A 23375-nucleotide genomic window follows, 5' to 3' on the forward strand; every position below is an offset into this window, starting at 1 on the left:
GCTATGAGTCGCAGGCGACTCGACGGCACATAACAACAACAACAACACATCCGAAATGATACGGGAAAACAGATATGTCTTGGAGAAAGTGCAACCAGAATGCTCCTTGGAGGCAAAGATGAAACTTGGGCTCAAGTATTTGGGGCTTGTTACTGCTGTTATGTACCATTCAGTCAGAACAGAACCCTAGCTGACCCTCCTCAGACAGCTTTTCAGGGGCAGTTAATCACATAGGAGGAGGGTGTCCATCTGTCTCTTGTGGAGCAAGCAGCTCTTGGATTTGAACCACTGTGCCTTTGAGATTGCAACAAAGCCTCTTACCACACTAGGACAATAGAGTTTCCTAGTAGAGGCTATTCCTTGGAGAGGAACATCATGCTTGGAAAGGCGAAGGGTTGACAAAAGATAGGAAGACCTTCAATCAGGTGGATTGACACAGTGAGTGCAGCAATGGGTTTGAGTGTGTCAGAGATTGTGAGGTTGGCACAGGACAAGACAGGATTCAGATCTGTCATTCACAGAATTGCTATGAGTCACACACAGCTTAACAGCACCAAACAAAAGCATGGGAAAATGAGGGCGCTCTCGCGGGCTTAGTAGTAAGGAGTTCCTCTAGGGGTTTTCAATTTTCAAGGATTCTGTGTAAATCTGAACAAAGCCCAGCTCGTCTGTGTACAAGCCTCGTAATCTCTGCTGTGCTTGAGCCGATTGTTGTCACTGTGTCGATCATCTCATCGAGGGTCTTCCAATTATTCCCCTGATCTGCTGCTTTAACAAGCATGAATTCCTTTACCAGGAACAAGTACCTTTGATGATGTACATAAATATGTGAGATTAAGGCTCACAGTCTTTGAAGGGAGCTGCTGTTGTTACATGTCATCGAGTATGACTCATAGCAATCCTGTGAACAGCAGACCTGAAGCCTGTCCTATCCTATGCCACCTTATCACCCCTGACACACTTGAGCCCATTGCCACAGTCATTGTGTCAGTCCAGCTCCTTGGAGGTCTTCCTCTTTTTTCACTGACCCTCTGCATTTCCAAACATGATGTCCCTTTCTAAGGAAGAACCTCTCCAACATGTCCAAAGTGTGAGAAATGAAACTTTACCATCTTTGCCTCCAAGAAGCACTCCGAGTCTACCTTTTCTAAGACTTATCTCCACTCATTCTTTTGGCTTTCCATGAGATAGTCAATGCCTTTTACTAACATCCCAACCCAAAGGCATCAATTCTTCTTATTTATCATTCATTCTTCTGCATTGTCTAGCTTTCAAATTCATAGCAAGTGACTGGGAAGACTGTGGCCTGAATTAGACACACTGTAGTCTTCAAACTGGTATCATTACTCTTCAGTACTTTGGAGAGATCCCTGAGAACAGACTTGGCCAAAGCAATGTGTCTCCTGATCTCCTGATTGCTGGCAGCTACCAAGGGTGCTGATCACTGATCCCAGCAAGATAAAATCCTTGACAATTTCAATTCTTTCTCCATCTAACACGATGTTGCCTATTGGCCCAGTGGTGAGGACCTTTGTTTTCTTTATGTTGAGATGTAACACATTGCAAAGGACATAGTCCTTGATATTCTCTGAAAAACATTTCAAGTCCTCATCACTTTTAGCAAGCACAATTTTGTCATCTGCATAACACTGATTGTTGATTAATCTTCCTCTGATTCTTATGCCATGTTCCTCTTCACAGGGTCCAGCTTCACAAATTATTTCCTCAAAACAGATTGAATAGATATGGAGAAAGGATATATTCCTGATGCACACTCTTTCTAATTGTAAAACATGCAGTGTCCCCTTGTTCTATTCAGACAACAGTTTCTTGATCTAGGTATAGATTTTGCATGAGCACAATTAAGTGCTCAAAGATTCCCATTCTTCTCGATGTTAGCCATAGTTTGTTATGGTCCACACGGTTAAATGCCTTTGCGTACTCAATAAAAGACATATAGATAGTTTGCTGGTATTCTCTGGAGATTAAAATTAGTTCTGTAGAGCCAAAATAGAACCTTGATTCGATCCCTCCTAAATTTAAGAATCCTCTCAAGAACAGATTTGAGGAGTTGAGCACCAGTGATTGAAGACCAGAGGAACTGTGGGGTGACATCACAGGGATCATTGATGAAGAGAGCAAAAGGTCATTGGAATGACAGAGAAGAAAGTTAACCCTAAAAATGGGTGTCAGAAGAGACTATGAAAATCACACTACAGTGTCAAGAATCCAAAACAAAAGAAAGATATCTCAAAGCTAAAGAACTGAACAGAAGATTTCAAAGGGTAGTTTGAAGAGACAAAGTAAAATATTATGAAATATGCAAAGGGAATAAAAAGGGAAGAATTCACTCAGAATTGCTTAAGCTGAAAGAAAGTAAAAACAACTTCAAGTTTTGGATCACAATACTGAGAGATTCTGTGAGCAAAATTTTCAATGATCCAAGAAGCATAGAAAGAAGATAAAAAGAATATTCCTACACAATATGAAAAAAGTAATTTGTCAACACTGAAAAAATTCACAAAGTACCATATGAAAAAGAGTCTATGTTAATGAAGGAAGAAGTCCAAGGTGCACTAAAGGCATTTGAAGAAAAAAAACCTAAAATAAAATAATAATAAGGCCCCAAGAATTGATATAATACCAACAGACATGTTTCTACTAACACATACAACCTGGAGGTGCTCACCAGTCCATGCCAGGAAATTTGGAGGCCAGCTGTCTGGTTAACTTACTGGAAGAGATCCATATTTGTTTCCATTCTCAAGCAAGGGTATACAATAGAATGTGGAAAATATAAAAACAAAATAAAATTTTTAATATCACATGCAAGCAACATATTGCTGAACATAATTAAAAAAATGTCTAGAAATGTACATTGACAGGAAAATTCTAGACGCTCAAGTGGTGTTTAGAAGAGCTCATGACCCAAGTTATCTCATCACTGATGTCAAAAAGGGAGCTGAGAAACCAAACAAGAATCTCATGGTATCCACACAGCTGGATCTGGGGTTTCGCCATTTAGGTTTCGAAAACTCTCCCCCAGTTGTGGAATACCTGGGCCTCTTTATATTGCCCTGCTTCTAATAAGATGGCTTTTAAGAACAACCAAGTTTCAAATGAAGGAAGAACAGGAGCAGGACTTCCAAAAGATCGATTTTCCTGATCATTGAGTTGTTGCTGTGTGCCATCAAGTCAGAAAGAACTCCTGGCTGACCCTCCAGTGGATTTCAGAGACTCTAACTCACTGCAGAAGTAACTGTCCAGCTTTTTCCTGCAGAACAGCTAGTAGATTGAAACTGCAAGCTGCGGGGTTGACACTACACGTTCTTACCACTAAGCCACCAGAGCTCACTAGTCATTAGTCGTTCTTTTTAGGTGTCATCAAGTAGAGTACAACTCAACGCAACCTCATGAACAGCCGTATTGAATCCTGTCCCATCCTGTGCCATCCTCATCATCTCTGACACACTAGAGTCCATTGCTGTAGTCACTGTGTCAATCCACCTGGTTGAGGATTTTCTCTTTTGACATCCCTCCACCATCACAAGCATGATGTCCCTCTCCAAGGAACAGCCTTTAAAAATATGGAACACATGGGTGTGCATTTATCTGCTTGGATGGCTTTGTTCATAATAGCAAGGAGTTGGAAGTAACTTAAGTGCCCATTAACAAATGAATGGATAGAGAAGCTTTGGTATGTTCATGCAATGGAATACTATGCTGCATTGAAAAACAAGGAACTCATGCAATATTATTCATAATGGGTGACCCTGGAGGACATTATGCTGAGTGAAATATCTCAGTCACAAAAAGACAAATACAGCATAGTGCCACTGTTGTAGAATGGGACTGACATCAGGGTTGGGGTAAGACTGAGAAAAACTGGGTAAATTATGTATACTGCATTGAAACAGATGAGGGAGAGAACAGTTTAAAAGCGATATATGATAGGGTATTATAGTTATCACAAGAGTCCAGAATGAAGGCTGCACAGTGGAGTGTATTCGGGGATGGTAGGGGGGATTGTATACCAATGAAGGAGTTTTTATTTTACTTTCCAAACAGAAGAGAGAACTGGAGGGGGGAAGGGTGGACAGGGAGAAAAGTGCAACAATGAATAAATGGAAATCCAAAATCTCTGTTAATGTTCATTAAAATTAATGAAATTTTAAAAAAATGAAACACTTCATGAATTTATAGGGCCATTCTAATCTTCCCTGTATCATTCTAGTGTTAGTACATGCGCTGCCGAAGTGAATACAGTCAATAAGTATTGTTGTTGTTGTTATGTGCCCTCGAGTTGCTTGCGACTGATAGTGATCCTATGTGCAACAGCCATAAAACCTGCTCTATCAGTCATTAAATAGGGTAGGATAATATGGGAAGACAGCCTAGCCTTCTAAAATACAATGTCTGAACACAAGACACTCCACCCACCACTTTCATTGTACCAGCCCGTTCACATCCTCCTGTCTGTGAACTTGGTTCACATCCTCCTATCTGTGAACTTGGTCATTACTGATGAAGGGTGTAGTGCTAGTGGTGGAGAATTGTTTTAACAGTTTCATGAACTAATTGGTGTCAGATACCTTGGTGTTGATTCTGACTAATAACAATGGTAACATAACAAGACAGAATAAAACTACCCTGTAAGATCTCCACACTGGTATCTACAGGGAAGCAGGTTTAAAACCACTGGCCCTTCAGTCAGCAGGAAGTATGTAGTGCTTGTAACACTGAGATTCCTCAATCAACTAACTAGTGAGAAATACTTCAAAATCTTAGAGGAAGAAATGCATCTCTCCTGTCAAAATCTTATAAAATTATTCTAGCTGACAAACTTGGATCTTGAAAATGTACCAGAGGAAAGAAAAATGACACTCTTTCTCAAATGTTAAATACACATTGACAGTGTTTCATTATCTGTAACATATGATGAAGGCTGACAAAAGTGCAATTTATTAATGCTTCCTTCTGCTGGGATACTTCTGCTGGATTCTAGATTCCAGAACCTTCAATGTAACAGAATAAGTATGCTGTGGAGATAATAAGTACTGGAAAATAAGCCTAGGTAATCACTTAATAAAATTTAAATAATTCCTTTATAAATTAGCAAAATATTCAAGAACAGATTAATTTATATTAAAGTAAGAACTATTAATTTTATTATTAAACTAAATAGGAATAAGCTTGGAAGGAGGAGTGGCATCAACTTCTGTAATAGCTTGCCTCCGGAAACCCTATGAACCTTGAGAGAGGATGAAAGTCATACAAGCGTCGAGGAATCTCCTTCATAGGGTCGCTATGAGTTGCCTGTGACTCGAAGGCACTTAACAACAACAAATAGAAATATAAAAGTGTACATATGTAATATAAATAATTAAGTTGGGTTATAAATTTCAATTGTTTCATCACCATCTAACTGGTGGGGCAAGGCCATAAGGCATTGGAAGTCCAGTGTTAGAATTTGCTCTCACCTTCCATGAGGAACACTCAATCGTATTACTTTAAAATGTATCTCATGAGTAGCCATCATTAACCATCCAAATTTCCCTAACACTCCACATGTTTCCAGTGGAAATTCCAGATTAAGAGGAAGTAGGAAGAAAGGTCTGGCAATTTACTTCTAGAACTTAGACAGTGATCATTATGTGAACCATAGGGCTTTCATCTACAGATTATGGGCATTGTAGCAGCTTGAACAGCTTTTATTTCATTGTTCCTGGGGCCTCCATGAGTCATTGGTAACTAACAACAACAAAAAAACTAAATGGCAAGCTGTGGCTGACTCTGGGAAGAATGGGAATCCCAGAACATTTGATTGTGCTTATGGAAAACCTATCCTTGGACCAAGAGACAGTTGTCAGAACAGAGCAAGGAGACACTATATGGTTCAAAATTGGGAAGGAGGTACACCAGAGGTGTATTCTGTCTCCACACCTTTTCAATCTGTATGCAGAACAGATCATCCAGGACACTCGGCTGTACAAGGAGGAATGTGGCATCAGGATTGGTGGAAGATTCATCAACAACCTGCATTATGTAGATGAAACAACCCTGCTTGTTTAAACTGAGGAGGCTCTGAAGTGCTTGCTGCATAAGGTCAAGGACTGCAGTCTTCAATATAGATTGTAGCTCAACATCATGAAAACAAATATTCTCACCATTGGGCCAATTGGCAGCATCAGTATGGATGGTGAAGAGATTGAGATAGTTAACAGTTTTAGTTTGCTTGGCTCTGCAGTCAACACTCTTGGTACCAGCGGCCAGGAAATCAAGAGATGAATTGGATTGGGAAAGTCAGCTGTCAGGGACCTCTCCAGAGTACTGAAGACAATGACATCAGGCTGGAGACTAAGGTGCGCCTGATCCAGGGTATAGTCTTCTCGATTACGTGCTATGCATCAGAGAGGTGGACAGTGAACAGGGATGATAGAAAGAGAATTGATGCCTTTGAGCTGTGGTGCTAGAGAAGAGTGTTGAATATACCATGGACTGCTAGGAGAACAAACAGGTTTGTCCTAGGGAGGGTTGAAGCCGATCTGTTCCTTGGAGTCAAGGATTGTGAAGCTTCGTCTGACATACTTTGGGCATATTGCAAGGAGGGACTGGTCCTTGAAGACGGACATCATGTTTGGGAGAGTGGAGGGACAGCGCATGAGAGGAAGACCCTCGATAAAATGGATCTATTTAGGGTAGTGGGAGTAGGTGTGTCAGAGATGAGGTTGGCACAGGATAGAGCAGGTTTAGGGCTCTTGTACATAGGGTAGTGATGAGTCGCAAGCAACTCAACAGCACACAACAACAATTTGCATAGTCATTATGAACAGGGGAAGTTTGTGCTCTTTGTTTGGTCTTATATCACAGAATATTTTTTGAAAACAATATTCTAGTGTTTTAAAATTTAAAAAAAGGTGATGATGCACAGGGTTGGTAATCATGGTCACACAATTTGATGGGGGGAGGGAGGAGTGAGTAAAGGAAATGGGAAAGATCCAGTGTGAAAAACAATATATACGAACTTTGTAAGCAAACAGTCATGAAATAGAAATTTTATTTCAAAAAAAGTCAATTTCCCATTCCTATTCTGAGTTTATCATTGTCCCCTGAAGAGACTAATAGGATGTGTTGTTGTTATTATTGCTGTTACGTGAAATTGAGTCAGCTGTGACTCATAGAGACCCTATGAACAATCGCTCCTGAGCTAACCTCACCATCTCCAACCTCCTGAGTCCATTGCCACAGTCACTATGTTGATCCACCTCACCCAGTGTCTTCCTCTTCGGTGCTAACTCGCCACCCTTCCAAGCATGATGTCCTTCTCCAAGGACCGGGGCTCTTCCTGATACCATGCTCAAAGTATGTGAGACAGAATTTAAAAATTCTTGCCTCCAAGGAGCAACCTGGTTTCACCCTCTCCTGGACAGTTCTGTTTGTTTTCCTGGCGATCCATAGGATGTTCAATACTCTGTCAGGAACCACAACTCAAAGGCATGACGTCTTCTTCTGTCTTTCTTGTTCATTTGTTTCTGACACACAGCAGCTCCATGTACAGCAGAGCTAACCACGGTCCGCTCCTGGGTCATCCATCCTCACAATTGCTACAGTTGTTCAAGCCATTGTAATAACCATGAGCTGAACCCACGTCTTTGAGAATCTTTCTCTTTTCTGCTAACCTTACACTTTATCAAGCTTAATGGCCTTCTCCGGGGACGAAACCTCCTGACGACGACACGGCCGACACTTTAGTTACACTTGCTTCCAAGGAATATTCTCATTGCACTGTTCTAACACAGACCTTTTTATTTTATGTTATTTTGGAAATCTCACTTAGAGTTTTATGTTCTTCACTAACAACACAATTCAAAGGTATTCATTCTTCCTCCGTTGTCCTTAGTGTTTAGTTTTAGGTGCTTATCAGGCAACTGAAAATGTCATGGTTTGAGTCAGGTGTGCATTAGTCTTCAAAGTGATGCCTGCTATTTAAAATGTTAAAGATATTTTTGTAGAAAATTTGTCTACTATAATATGTTGGGTGGATTCTTGACTGTTGCCTCCATGAACATTGACTGACTGTTGTTGTTATGTGCAGTCGAGCCGACTTTCCCAATACAATTCGTCTCTTGATTTCCTGTCTACTGTTACCAAGAGTGTTGGCTGTAGAACCAAGTAAACTAAAACTGTGAACAATCTCAATCTCAATCTCTTCCCCATCCATCCTGATGCTGCCTATTGGCCCAGTGGTGAGAATCTTTGTTTTCTTGATGTTGAGCTTCAATCCACATTGAAGGCTGGAGTCCTTGACCTTCTGCAGTAAGCGCTTCAGGTCGTCTTCAGTTTCAGCAAGGAGGGTTGTGTCATCTGCATAACACAAGTTGTTAATGAATTTTCCACCCTCCTAATGTCACATTCCCCCTTGTACAGCCTAGTGTCGCAGATGATCTGTTCTGCATATAGATTGAAAAGGTGTGGAGACAGAACACATTCCTGGTGTACCCCCTTCCTAATTTTGAACCATTCAGTGTCTCCTTGCTCTGCTCTGATAACTGCCTCTTGGTTCAATTATAGGTTTTGCATAAGCACAATCAAATGGATTGCCATTTTTCTCAGAGTCAGCCATAGCTTTTAGTGATCCACACAGTCAAAAGCCGTTGCATAGTCAATGAAGCACAGATAGACATTCCTCTGATGCTCTCTGCTTTCTGCTAAGATCCATCTAACATTAGCTATAATATCCCTAGTACCACGACCTCTTCTAAACGCAGCCTGCACATCTAGCAGTTATCTGTTGACGTGTTGCTGCAGTCATTTCCAGATAACTTTCAGCAGAATCTTGCTTGCATGGGATTGTTAGATAACTTTCACACTCTATCGGGTCACCTTTCTTTGTAATGGGAAAAAATATCCATCTCCTCCAGTCAGTTGGCCAGCTGGCTGTCCTCCAGGTTTCCTGGCACAATTTAATGAGCACATCCAGGGCAGTGTCTCTTTGTTGAAATAAATCAATTGGTATGTTGTCAACTCCTGGAGTCTTGTTTTTTGCCAATTCTTTCAGAGCAACTTGAACTTCCTCTTTCATCACCACAGGCTCTTTCTTGCTCGTACATTATTTCATGAAATTCTTCTGTGTCAGCCAATTCCTTTGGAACAGTGACTCTATACTCCTTCCACATTCTTTTAATGCTCCTCGGATCATTTAACACTCTGCCCAACGGATTTTTAAGTGCTGACACTCTTGGCTTGAATTTGTTTTTCAATTCCTTCAGCTTAAGAAACGCTGAGCAAGTTCGGCCCTTTTGATTTTCTGCCTCAGGCTCTTTGCCCATTTCATGATAATATCTCGCTTTGTCATCCCGAGCTTCCCTTTGAAATTTTCTGTTCAGATTCAAGTAAAATGATGCAGCAAGGACCATACTGCACAAGCTTGCTGTGACAGAAAGAACGTCAGTGTGCTGTACATCAATAAAAGCCTGCTTCCTACACATGTTGTGCATCACTGCTGCTTCCATTCATTAAAGAGGGTGAGTCGTGGCCCCAAACAATCAATGATAACCCAGGAAGGTAGTCATTTATGTTCAGAAGTGACAAGTTTTGATCAACAGTCCTAAAACCCTCTCACCTGGAATCGCATTTCCCTCACCTAGTTCAATTCACCTGTTCTTTTGTGCATCTATCAGTTGCATTGTTTCATGCTCTTCTGAGCTTCTACTTCTGAACTAGTTGGTACATAGTCATTTTAAGTATGATCTCTAACAATTGTATTAATTAGGAAGATAACTCCTTTCGTAAAGTTGTCAGGCAGAGGGATTGCTATCCTTTTTTTTTTTTGCAGGTAAAAAAATTCTACTTCTTTCTCTGTTCTGGCCTGAGTGTTCCATGTCTAGACTTTGTCTTTCTCCCCACAATCTGCCTATTAAATCATATATACGATTAGGTTTTATTGTAATGACATGAGTCCAGAACGAAGGCTGCATAGTGGAGTGGACTTGGGGGGAGAGATTGTATAACAATGAAAGAATTTTTCTTTTACTTTTCAAAGAGAAGAACAAACTGGAGAGGAGAGGTGGGCAGGGAGAAAAGTGCAGCAATGAATGAATGGAAATCCGAAGTCTCTGTAAATTTTCATTAAAATTTATAATAATAAAAAAGGGGGGAGAGGAGAGCAGTACGAAAAAGATGACAACTTGATATTTCTTGTGTTAAAAACCCAAGGCATCTGGTTTAAGTTCCTCACAGCCACTATTATGATGTTCTCTTCGATGCCAGGGATTTGTGTGAGGGTTTATCATGTGCAAAGACGATTGAAAGATATGACCTTTATTAAAAAGCCTTGTGATCTTTTAAAAATAACTTGCAAGGATCCCCAAAGAACTGCTTCCTCCACAGGCGTTTTTGGTTTTGATTTTGCCGTATTATTTTGGTGCCAAAATTATTTTTAAATCCTGACTATGTTTAATAGTATTTGTGCAGCAAGGAGAGGAGATTGTTCCTCTTTTCTAGTGCTACTCTAACACAGAAATCCCAGGCAGAAGGCTTTAATGAACAGGGCCTTATTTTGTCACAGTTCTGGAGGCTAAAACTCGAAATCAGGGGTTCATCCTGTTGACTCCTCCCTGTCACTAGTCATGGTTGCCCATAGTCTATTGGTGTTCCGCGGTTGCAGCGGATCCTCACAAAGCATCTGTCACCCCAAGTCTGACTCTAAATTCATTCCTGTCTTTTCACAACTCAGCGATTGGTTATAACTATCGTACCTACACATGATCTAACTAATATGCTGATTCTCTCCACGAGTTAACTCTCCAACACATATCTTGTTGTTGTTGCCTTTGACTCACAGCGACGCTACGTTCAACAGCACTAAACCCTGCTCTGTCCTGTGCCAATCTTATTGTCTCTGACACGCCTACCCCCCATAATCTCAGTCACTGAATCAATTCATCTCATCGAGGGTCTTCCTCTCCTGCGCTGTCCCTCCACCCTCCCAAGCATGACGTCCCTCTGGTCCCGCCTTGCAACATGTCCAAAGTATGTCAGACGGAGGAGCCAGAATTTCACATGTTACAGACATACACAAGGAGACGATGATTTAAGAAAAGAAATTTCAGTGAGTGTTGTTATTATTGTATGCCATCGAGTCAGCTCAAACTCATTGTCATTGCTGTTAGAGGCCATTCACTCTAAGATGCATAGCAATCCTGTGAAAACCACAACAGAGCTCTGTCATATCCTGTCCTGTACCATCCTGACTATCTCTGCCATGTGCAAGCCCATTGTGGCAGTCCCTGTAATCTCCCTCATTGAGGGTCTTCCTCTCTTTTCCTGACCCTTATCTTTCTCAGCATGATGCCTTTTTCCTAGAACTGACCTCTCCAAACTGCATTCCCAAAGTATATGACACTAAATGTCACCATCCTTGCCTCTAAGGAGATCCCTGGACACACTTCCTCCAAGACAGACTTGTTTGTTCTTTGGGTACTCTTTCATATATTCAATGCTCTTCAACACAATTCAAAGACACTGATTCTTCTTTAAGCCTCCTTATTCATTTTCCAACTTTTTTATTAGGAAGTTCTGCAAGGCTTTCTTACAAAGTGGAAAGACAAAGACCAATGATGTCTTTCAAGAATTACTTTGGTAGTAGTTTCATATACAAATATAGGTTGCACTTGAAAGTGTCCTTCTCAATACTTTCACCGCCTACAGCATGTGTCATGTACTCATCGAAGCTTTGTTGGAAGAAAAATTTATTTAAGTTAATGAATCAAATGCTTATAGTTTTATATTGACATTTATGTCCAACTTGTGGCCCTTCTGTTCTTTGATGACATTTGCAATCATTGTATTTCCCCTATTATTGCAGGTTAGCCTTGATGATATTAGCTGGAGTGGAAGTAATTTGTACTGCTAGGTAGAAGACGTCACTCATATCTGCTTCATATGCTCATTGAATTATCCTGCCCTGACATTATTTTTTGTTCAGTTAGTTGGAGTACCATAATTTAACCAGGAGCACTGGTAGCCTAGTGGCAAGAAGCTGTGCTTGAATCCTAAAGGCACACAGTTTGAGGCCACCAGTTGCTCTATGGGAGAAGGATGGGCAATCTTCTCCTGTGTGATTAATGGCCTCTGAAAAGGCACCTGAGGGTCAGCTATGGGTCAGTTCCGACTCTAGGGTACAGAACAACAATAATGATGTTGTTATGTGCTGTTGGGTCATTTCTAATCCATAGCAACCTAATGTATAACAGCTCTGAAGCCTCCTCTATTCTGAGCTAACCTTATTGTCTCTGACCCACCCACCCTTCCTTATCCCAGTCACTGAGTCAATCCATCTCATCCAGGGTCTTCCTCTCTTGCACTGTCCCTCTGCCATTCCAGGCATATGTCCCTCTCCAAGGAATGGTCCCTCCTTGAAACATATACAAAGTTTGTCAGACAGAGCTTCAAAATCCTTGCCTCGAAGGAGTAGCTTGGTTTCACCCTCTCTAGGCTGGGCCTGTTTGTCTCTTAGCAGTCTATGGTATAGTCAATACTCTTATCCAGTACTACAAGTCAAAGGCATCAATCCTTCTTCTATCATCCTTAGTCATCATCCAGCTCTCTGATGCATAGTAAGTAATTGTGAAGACCATGTCTTAGATTAGGTTCACCTTAGTCTCTAGAACGACAGCATTGCTCTTCGATATTTTGAAGAGGTCTTTGACAGCAATTTTTTCCTAGTGCAATTAGAAAACTGGCTGCTAATACTAAGAGTGTTGATTGTCTAACCAAATAAGCTGAAACTGTTAACAATCTCAGTCTCTTCACCATCTGTCATGATGCTGCCAGTTGGCCCAGTGGTGAGAATATTTGTGCAGTGATATAAAGGATTTAAAGCACTGGGAGAGAAAATGAATTTAAGCAAGTATAGTCTCAAATCAAGGAGGAAGTTCTGTGACTGATTAGTCATGTCTGCTATGGGTATGGCATATAGAAGTGGTGACATTGTGTGCCAGGAGTTTGCCAGAACTGCTCTCAAACTCAGATTTTGTGAATAGCCTTCTACTAGCATTCCACGCAATTGCATTGCATTGGCTTGAAGAGTTTTTGGAACTCACATTATAGATCTTTTTCCAGGCATAATTTCATGCATCTAAAAATGATTTAAATATTCAGCATAAACTTGAAGCAAACCAAACATATGATAAATTCTTTCTCTTCCATGTAGGAGTGTGTAAGAATACAAATAAATGCAATGTATTATATTTTTAAAAATCTAAAATCTCTTTGCATCGAGTTAGAACAAACTCGGTGCCGACCCTCCAGCATGTTTTCAGGGGTTGTAAATTCCAGAGTACAATATTGTCTCACTTTCTCCTGAGGGGGCCCTGTTAGAGTTGAACGGCCAAAGAGGTTCTATCTTTGTGTTCACAGGGTGACTTCATACCAACTACACTATCAGAGCTCCTTCAACATATTATAATCAAGCCTTAATTCACACTGGCAGTAACTGTGTTGATTGTGGATCCAAGTAAGATGAAGTCATTGACAGATTTCATCTTCACTACATCCAGTGGAGAGATTTTTTGTTTTCTTGATGTTGAGATGAAATCCATATTGAAGACTGTATTCTCTGATCCTCTGCAGCAATTGCCTCAGATCCTCCTCACTTTCAACAAGGTTGTATCATCTGTATAACACAGGTTGTTGATGAGTCTTCCTACAGTCTTCTTCATAGGGTCCAGCTTCTTGAATAATCTGTTCAACATACAAATTGCATAGATAAAAGATAAAACTCTGATACACATCTCTCTTAATGTTAACCCATTTTGTGTTCTCTTGTCCTGTCCACACAAGAGCCTCTTGGTCTGGCTGTTGGTTTCACGTGAGTACAATTAAGTGTTCTAGGACTTTCATTCATCTCAGTGTTAGCCATAATTTGTTATAATCCACACAGTCAAATGCCTTTGCATTGTCAATAAAGCACAAATAGACATTTTTTTCTTGTATTCTTTGCTTTCATCCAGGATCCACCTAACTTCAATAGCGGTATCACTGGTTCCATGGCTTCTTCTATATGCAGTTTGAACTCATAGTTCTTTGTGAGTTCTTCAGCAGTATTTTGCTTGCATATGACATTAACAATGTAGTTCAATGATTTCCACTTTCTGTGGGATCACATTTCCTGGGAATGGGGAAAAAACGTGGATCTCTTCCAGTCAGCCAGGCAACTGTCCTCCGAATTTTCTTGCATAAACCGGTGAATATGTCCAGGGCTCCATCTGTTAGTTGAAACGTGTCAATTAGCATCCCATTGGTTTCTGGGGCCTTATTTTTTTGCCAAATGGCTTCAGTGCAGTTTAAACAGAAACAGAATCTCAGAGACAAGGATATTCCTTCAGAACTGCTAGAGAGAAATCTTTCTACTAAAGCTGGTGCCTGGAATTCAGACTTGGAACCTCCTTAATTGTGAAAGTTATTTGTCAGTTCATCGTGTTAGGGGAATGAGCTACATGTTGATAATTACCTCATAGCTTAAGTATCTATATTATTGCTTATTTATCATTGTTTCTTATTAATACAGCACTTGTCTATCAATTTGCTATACTGAGGTAGCTTGTGAGTTGCTGTGATGCTAAAAGTGTGCCACTGGTGTGTCAAATGCTGAAAAGGTCACTCATAGAGGACAAGCTTTAGTACAGCTTCTAGATTAAGACAGACTAGAAAGCAGGATAGGCACTCTGGTGTCCTACTGGTAAGAAGCTGTCTACAATGCTGAAGGTATGTTGTTCAAATCCACCAGCTGTTCCTGGGAGAAGGATGGGCAATCTCTTCCTGTGCTAATTATTCCTCCTGAAAGCCTACTGGGAGGACAGGTATAGGTCAACTTCAACTCAATTGTACCTAATAACAACAAGCAGGCAAGATTGACCATTTATTCCTTAAATGCAGACCTCAGAAAACCCTCTGAACAATAAAGAAGAAATATGGACAGTTATAATATTAGAAGTAGAGTCCAGATTGGAAGTCAATCAAAATAAAGAGAAACAGTAGATGGAACACGGATTGCATGAACTATAAATATTGGGAAACTGGAAGTGGTTAGAAATGAAACAGAACACAAAAACACTAACATTCTAGGCATTAGTGATTTTATGTAGTGATTTTCTCCATATCTGTGGATTCTCATGAATCTATGAATTCATCTAGTCAGTTTTGACGTGTGCTCATCACACGTGTTTCACTAAAAACACTCCATGGAATTTGCTTGGCTGTCATCTTTTTAAATTATTGTTTTGTTTTATATTAGTTCACATAAAATTCATATACATTGTGTTTCACACATTCCTTTATTCACATTGTGTTTCATATGATCATTCCATCCACTGTTTTATAAAGTTAATCATCATTGATCTATGCTTAGTATCACCCTATCTTTTCACATCCTGACAGGATCTATCCAATTTCTTCAGCCCCATCCTTTGGCTTCCATCTTTATCGAAGCTAACTGATAGTTCTTTCTTCCACGAAGTCACTCAGTGGGCTTCAACCGTCAGCCTATAGGCAAATAGTTGGGCATAAACTATCTGTTCCACCCAAGGACCTGAGAGAAAAGAAAGGACCATTAGGAAGCATGTCTGCAAGGCTCATACAGACATTGTTGTCATGCACCATCAACTTCGAATCATCTCAGCCGAGCCTCCAGCAGGTCTTCAGAGACAGTAAATTGCACAGAATAGATTGTCCATCTTTCTCCTGCAGAGTAGCTGGTGGATTCAAACCGTGTACCAATTCAGTCATTTCACAGCCATTGATTGTCTCAGTGATGAGTCCAAAGTACATAAGTCAACATCTCGGCACTCTTACTTCTAAGTTGTATTTCTTTTAGGATTACTTAGAAGAAGCCATAGTTCAAATGGTCACAAGAGGAAATAAAATCTATGTTGCTCTGATGAGCTGTGCGTCTATTTAAGCATCAGTGTAAAAACACTGAGCCAGATATTGATTACTATTCAGCAAATCTATGTTATCATCCTTTTATTCTGGGCACACAATGAGGCTATATTCTCCCGTCAGGATCTCTTGTGGTTGGGGATGTTAATACTACGTTATCGGATGTGTACCACTTCCAGATCTGATTCATCAAAAGCCCACAGGTGTGCTCCGTGCTATCTTCCGGTTCTGTATGATGCAAGCAGTGAGGCTGTGGAAGCTGCATGCTGAAGGTACTGGAGCCTCCTTTAGCCATGGCCCTCTTAGAAACTCCAAGGGCAACTGCCAGGTACCTGTTTCTCTGTCCAAGATTAGGATATGAACAAGAGATAGCTTTATATTTGATTTATTATGTATTTGAGTGCCTATATGTAGGGAGCTCCAGCAAATAGCTGACCTAGTCCATAGGCAGTTTACAAGTCTATAGGCATATGACCAAAGGCCACTCTTCTCTCGCACTTTGAATCCACCACTGGTTTCCCGGAAGAAAGGTGGGACATCTCTTTCTGTGTGATTTATAAAGCCAACGGGTCAGCTATGAGTTAAGATTTGTTTGTTTATTTGCTTTCTTAATTAGTCATAACAACAAGTGTTAACCCAATCATTGAAGCTGCATTACATGTGCACACACACAGCATAGTAATCCATCATTAAAGGAGAAACAGCTATTCAACAAAAGAGATGAGGGAAACATATTAGAAACACACCATCTGCACTACTTTCTAATTAGCTAATTAACTAAAGTCTTAGAGAGAATTTTCATCTTTCCTCTCCTGAAATTAGCAAAATACATGCTGTCGTTATGTGCTGTTAAGCCTCTCATGACTCATAGCGACCCTATGTACAAGAGCCCTGAACCCTGCTCTATCCTGTGCCAACTTTACTGTCTCTTACACACCTACTCTTATTACTCCAGTCACTAAATAAATCCATCTCATCAATGGCCTCCCTCTCTTTCTCTCTCCCTTCACCCTTCCAAGCATGATGTCCCTCTCCAAGGACTGGTTTCTCCTTGCAACATACCCAAAGTATGTTAGACAAAGCCTCCGAATCCTTGCCTCTAAGGAGCAGCCTGGAAATTCAGGGGGAGTTTTTTTGAGAAAACAACAAATCTACTCTCCAAAGGAAGTATTTGCTGTGGAATGTCAGGGACTGCTGTCTTCAGTGTGGATTGAGGCTCAATATCAAGAAAACAAAGGTTCTCGCCATCATCATGGATGGTGAAGAGATTGTTCACAGTTTTGGTTTGCTTGGATCCACAGTCAACACTCCTGGCACCAGAAGTCATGAAATTAAAAGATGGAATATGATGGGAAAATCTGCGGTTAAAGACCTCTCCAATGTACTGAGGAGCAATGATGTCAGTCTAGAGACTAAGGTGCACTTGATACATGCTATGGTCTTTGTGATCCCTTGCTATGCATCAGAGAGCTGGACAATAACTAGGAATGATAGAAGGAGAATTGATGCCTTTGAGCTGTGGTGTTAGAGAAGAGTACTGAATATACCATGGACTGCTAGGAGAACAAACAGGTTTGTCCTGGAGAGGGTGAAGTTGGGCTGCTCCTTGGAGACAAGGATTCTGAAGTTTTATCTGACATACTTTGGGCATTTTGCAAGGAGGGATCAGTCCTTGGAGAGGGACACTATGCTTAGGAGGTTGGAGGGACAGAACAGGAGAGGAAGACCCTCAATGAGATGCATTCAATCAGTGACTGGGGTAATGGGGGTAGGTGTGTTGGAGACAATGAGATTGGCATCAGATGGGGCAGGGTTTAGGACTATTGTACATAGGGTCGCTATGAGTCACAGGCAACAACACAACAACTCTGCAAAGGATAGCTTGGCCCTGTGGCCTCAGCAAATTATTAGTAGGACAATATACAAGGTCAATTATTAATCAGTCTCAAGTTACTTTACCTGTGGGACACAAATGGGAATGAATTGAATTCAGCTCTTTACAAAAGCCCTGGTGGCACGGTAGATTAAGTACTGGGCTGCTAACCCCAATGTCTATGGGTAAAATCCACTATCATTATCATGAGAAAAATGAGGCAGTCTGCTTCTATAAAGGTTGCTAGCCTTGGAGAACTCATGGGCAATTCCATTCTATCTTATAAGGTTTCTGTGCATTAAAGTCAATAGTGGTGACTTTGGTTCTTGGTCTGTTTCTTTTGAGACCTTCTTCTATAGAAGTTTAAAAGTTTTTGAATCTTGTCTTTCCTAGATGCATCTCTCATGGTACAGTCCAATAGGGCAGCGTGTTACAACCGTTGACCAAAAAGCTGCAAGTATTTGGCAAACTGATGCCACCAGCAGCTCCCTAGAAGGAAGATAGACAGTCTCCATCCATTAAGAATTCATAGCCTCAAACTCATGATGAAGGGTCCTCTTTGAGTTAAAACCACTCTTTAGTAGGACTTGGGTCTCATTCAAGGTCACTTGTTGCAAAATCAAGTCTATGTGTACCCATGAACATGGAATGAAAGTTCCCATTTAGAGGAAACTCTGGTGGCCAAGTCCATAGGGAGATGCACTGTACACCCAAATGTGGAACTTCTCTGGCAGCTTAAATTCACCAGCAGCTCAAGAAAAGAAAGACAGATTTGATCTCCTCAAGCAATTTACAGCATCAGCAAACCCGCTGGAGGGTCATCAATGAGTCACTTCCAACTTTATAGCAATGAATTGAGTGAGTCCTCTTTCTAGCTTCTTGGAGTTCCCCAGACACTCCTAGAGCACCCAGTTCCCTCATTCAGGTTTGGATTGTGTGGATGAAAGAAGCCTCCAGAGGAAAGAGGGCATGGTTTAGTAAAAAACATGCTCAGGAGGGGCTGGTCCTTGGAAAAAGGGATCATGCTGGGGCAAGTGCAGGGTTATCAAAAGGGGAGAAGACCCTCAATGGAGTGAATTCACACAGTGCATGCAACAGTGGGCTTGAATCTGGTGGAGAACACGAACACAGTGCAGGATAGGGTGAGGTTTCCATTTGACGTACACCGGGTCGACTTGATGGCACCTAATTGGGAGATTAAGATTGTTAACAGTTTTAGTTTGCTTGGTTCCACAATCAACAGTCTTCATACCAGCAGCCAGGAAATCAAGAGACGAAGGACATTGGGAAAGACAGCCGTCAGGGACCTCTCCAGAGCACTGAAGAGCAACAACATCAGGCTGGAGACTAAGGTGCTCCTGATCATCAGAGAGTTGGACAGTGACTAGGGATGATAGAGAATTGATGCCTTTGAGCTGTGGTGCTGGCAAAGAGTATCAAATATATCATGGACTGCTAGGAGAACAAACAGGTTCGACCTAGAGAAGGTGAAACCAGGCTGCTCCTTGGAGTCAAAGATTCTGAAGCTTTGTCTGACATACTTTGGGCATGTTGCAAGGAGGGACCAGTCCTTGGAGAGGGAAAACATGTTCGGGAGGGTGGAGGGACAATACGGGAGAGAAAGACCCTCAATGAGATGGATGAATTCAGTGATTAGGGTAATGGGAGTAGGTGTGTTGCAGACAGTGAGGTTGGTACAGAATAGAGCACAGAATAGGGTTTAAGGATCTTGTACACTGGGTTGCTATGAGTCGCAAGCAACTCAGCGGCACACAACAGTGGCCTAGTTGTAGCAAGGTGTACTACAGTCCTTAAAGTACATGGTTCGAATCCATCAGCTGCTCCACAGAAGAAGGATGAGTAGTCTCTTTCTATGTGGTTTATTCTTAAAATCTACTGAAGGGCCAACCATGGGTTGGTTCCAACTCGATGATACACAACAACAATCTATTACCATCTGTCAAGATCTTTGCTGCATGAGAAACAACATAATACCTTCTTATTTCACTAACAATATACATGATTTCTTAAAACCAACATTGAGTTCTCGAACATTCCAGAACAGCTTGTTAGTACTCATCATGTGTAAACATGTTTACCCCTGCATTCTTTTTCCAATCTGTGATAACTGGGATGAAGAGTATCTGATAGTGAGTGTTCCCTCCTTCCCTTTGTCATAATGGATGGGTAGTTACCGCCCTTGGAACAGCTTTGCACAGGAGACAGCGCTGCTCCGAAATGTGCAAAAACCAAAAACACACACCAAAAAAAATCCTTTTATGAACATTTTACTCACATCGGGTTTTTGTCATTTTCTCTAGGAATGCCCCAGTGGTGTTGTTAACGAAGAAACTTTCAAAGAGATTTACTCTCAGTTCTTTCCACAGGGAGGTAAGTACAAACTCAGACTTGCTAACACACCCTCAAAAGTCAGAATTATGGTTTGCAGTCTTCAGTTTGGTTTAATCTTTTATGGCAGGACTATAATTTCAATCTTTATGAAAAATAATTAATGCATAGCCTACAAGTGTATGTGATTCTTTTTTATGTATCATAAAAGTAAGCTACTTTAAAATCATCATCACCCCCAGAATTCACTCTTGCGTTTAAAACCACCAGCATTATTTAAAGTGGGCCTGCTATGATGTTTATTAAATACTCAGTGCCTCCTGACGGTGATGACTTGATACTTGATGCCACTAAACTCTTCCAAAGCCTTGTGGTTCTTTTTAAAATATTCTATACACTTTTATATTGGTTTGCATACAACATTCATGTACATTGTGTTTCACACATTCCTTCATTCATATTGCATTTCATTAAATAATTCCCACATATTGTGTTTTATAAAATTAATCATCATTGATCTATGCCCAAAATTAACTTGTCTTTTCAGATCCCCACTGGATTTTTCCCCCCTACATATTGTTGTTGTTGTTATATGCTGTTAAGCCTCTGTAACTCATAGCCACACTATGTACAACAGCTCTGACCACTGCTCTATCCTGTACCAAGGTCATAACCTCTGACACACTCATCCCCATTATCCCAGTCACTGAATTAATCCCTCTCATCCAGGGTCTTCCTCTCTTGTGCTGTCCCTCTACCCTCCCAAGCATGAGGCCCCTCTCTACAAGGATTGATCTCTCTTTGCAACATGCCCAAAGTATGTCAGACAGAGCTTCAGAATCCTTGCCTCTAAGGAGCAGTGTGGTTTCACCCTCTCCTGGATGAACCTGCTTGTTCTCCTAGCAGTCCATGGTATATTCAATACTCCAGCACCACAGCTCAAAGGCATTAATTCTCCTTCTTGCATCCCTAGTAGTTGTCCAGGTTTTGTTTTCCTTTTCCAACCCTCAAAAGTAGGGCAAATAGAGAAATATTGTCCCTTTAAAGATGTGAAATCTTAATGTTAGGGAGAGTAAATTGTCTGTTGCAATAACATATCTGAATTGTGATTTTTGTTGTTGTTAGATGCCATCAAGTTGAGGATGGCTCATTGTTGTTGTTGTTATGTGCCGTCGAGTAGTTTCCGACTCATAGCGACCCTATGCACAACAGCCCTGAACCCTGCTCTATCCTGCGCCAACCGCACCGCCTCTGACACACCCATCCCGATTACCCCAGTCACCGAATCAATACATCTCATAGAGGGTCTTCCCCTCCTGAGCTGTCCCTCCACCCTCCCAAGCATGATGTCCTCCTGGCAACATGTCCAAAGTATGTCAGACGAAGCCCCAGAATCCTTGCCTCCAAGGAGTAGCTTGGTTTAATCCTCTCCGAGATGAATCTGTTTGTTTTCCTGGCAGTCCATGGTACATTCAGTACCCTTCTCCAACACCACAGCTCAAAAGCATCCACTCTCCTTCTGTCCTCCCTAGTCATTGTCCAACTCTCTGATGCATAACAAACGATTGCAAAGACCATGGCCTGTATCAGGCGCACCTTAGTCTCCAGAGAGACACCGTTGCTCCTGAGTACTTTAGAGAGGTCCCTAATAGCAGACTTTCCCATCACGATACGCTTTTTTATTTCCTGACTGCTGGTGCCAAGAGTGTTGACTGTGGAGCCAAGCAAACTGAAGCTGTGAACAATCTCAATCTCTTCGCCATCCATCCTGACGCTGCCAATTAGTCCAGTGGTGAGAATCTTTGTCTTCTTGACATTGAGCCTCAGTCCATACTGAAGGCTGCAGTCCTTGACCCTCGCAGCAAGTGCATGAGGTCCTCCTCAGTTTCAGCAAGCAGGGTTGTGTCATCTGTATAACGCAGATTGTTCATAGATCGTCCACCAATCCTGATGCCACAACTCTCCTCATAGAGCCCAGCCTCTCAGATAATCTGCTCTGCATACATGTTGAAAAGGTATGGCTCATAGAGACCCTATAAACAACTGATAGGGACACTGCCTATCCTACGTCACCCAAGGAGTTGTCAAATCAGCTCTAACTCAGCCTAGTTCATAATGTGCAAGGTGACCGACTGAAAGGTTGATAGTTCAAATCCACTAGTTTCTATATAGAAGAAAGACGGCCATTCTCCTCCCATAAAAATCTATAGCCTCACAAGCTAGGCAGAGGTTCACTGTGAATCACTCAATAATGGCAGTGAGATCTGGGTTAGAAAACAGATTTTTCTGTAACTTCACCCAGTGCACTTTCAGGGCTTTTCTCCCTCTCAGTAACTCTCTGTTGTGTGCCCTCGATCTGAAAAAAAATATAGTGATAACAGCACTCTAGAGATGGGTTTAACGTAACAAAAGCACAAAGATAATGCAATGGCACCTACAGAGATGTCAGAGACACAAGGAGAGACGTGCTCTGAGCTGGACTTGATAGATTCACCTTCAGTCAGTCACCCAGCAGGAGACCGACTCAAACTCGTCACACAATGTTCGGTGTGTCCAGCTATGTGTTACTTGCTGATCGTCTGAGACCCACAAAAGCAATTAGCTGCCCTCTCTTCCTAAAAGAATATTGTAATCCAGAATGGATATAGACAGAAGACAGGCAAAACCAACATGACATTGATCGCATTGCACAAGTGACCATATAATTGTCATCAACAGAGGAGCGTGGGAAGCTGTAGTATGAGAGGTAGAGCTCCGATGGGAAGTCACTCAAATATGAGGCAAAACAGCTGTCAACGACCATAATAATTGGAACATGAAAGGTACATGGCATGAAGATAGGCAGTCCGGAAGTTTTAAAAAATGAGATGGAATGCATGAAGATCGGCATCCTAAGTATTCATGAAGTGAAATAGACGAATATGGACCACTTTGAGTTGGATGATTACGTGATCTACTATGCCAGGAATGACGAACTGAGGAAGAAGGGTGTTACATACAATATGAAAAGGAAATATCAAGGTTTATCCTAAAGCACAGTGTGGTGGGTGAGAACATGGTATCCATATGCATACGAAGCAAACCTGTTAACAGGACTGATTGCTCAAATATATACACCCACAATTAAAGACAAAGAGGATGAAATTGAAGATTTCCACCACTTTTTGTGGTCTGAAATGAATCAAAATGCAATCAAGATGCATTTAATTTTTGG

At 41.3% G+C, this 23375-nt stretch overlaps 1 protein-coding gene across 4 annotated transcripts in view; it reads left to right on the plus strand.

Moving 5' to 3' along the window:
* The window catches only part of KCNIP4 (Kv channel interacting protein 4), an 839530-nt gene that overhangs the window by 766760 nt on the left and 49395 nt on the right, over positions 1-23375 (plus strand). For all 4 annotated transcript variants that reach the window (XM_006884508.1, XM_006884507.1, XM_006884509.1 and 1 more), the window contains one exon: positions 20134-20203. In XM_006884508.1, coding sequence (XP_006884570.1) covers positions 20134-20203 — 70 coding nt within the window. The remainder of the gene's footprint in view (positions 1-20133; positions 20204-23375) is intronic.

This window comes from Elephantulus edwardii, unplaced genomic scaffold (genome assembly GCF_000299155.1).
Source record: "Elephantulus edwardii isolate Elephantulus edwardi_28Jun2011 unplaced genomic scaffold, EleEdw1.0 scaffold00035, whole genome shotgun sequence".
Lineage (NCBI taxonomy): Eukaryota > Metazoa > Chordata > Mammalia > Macroscelidea > Macroscelididae > Elephantulus > Elephantulus edwardii.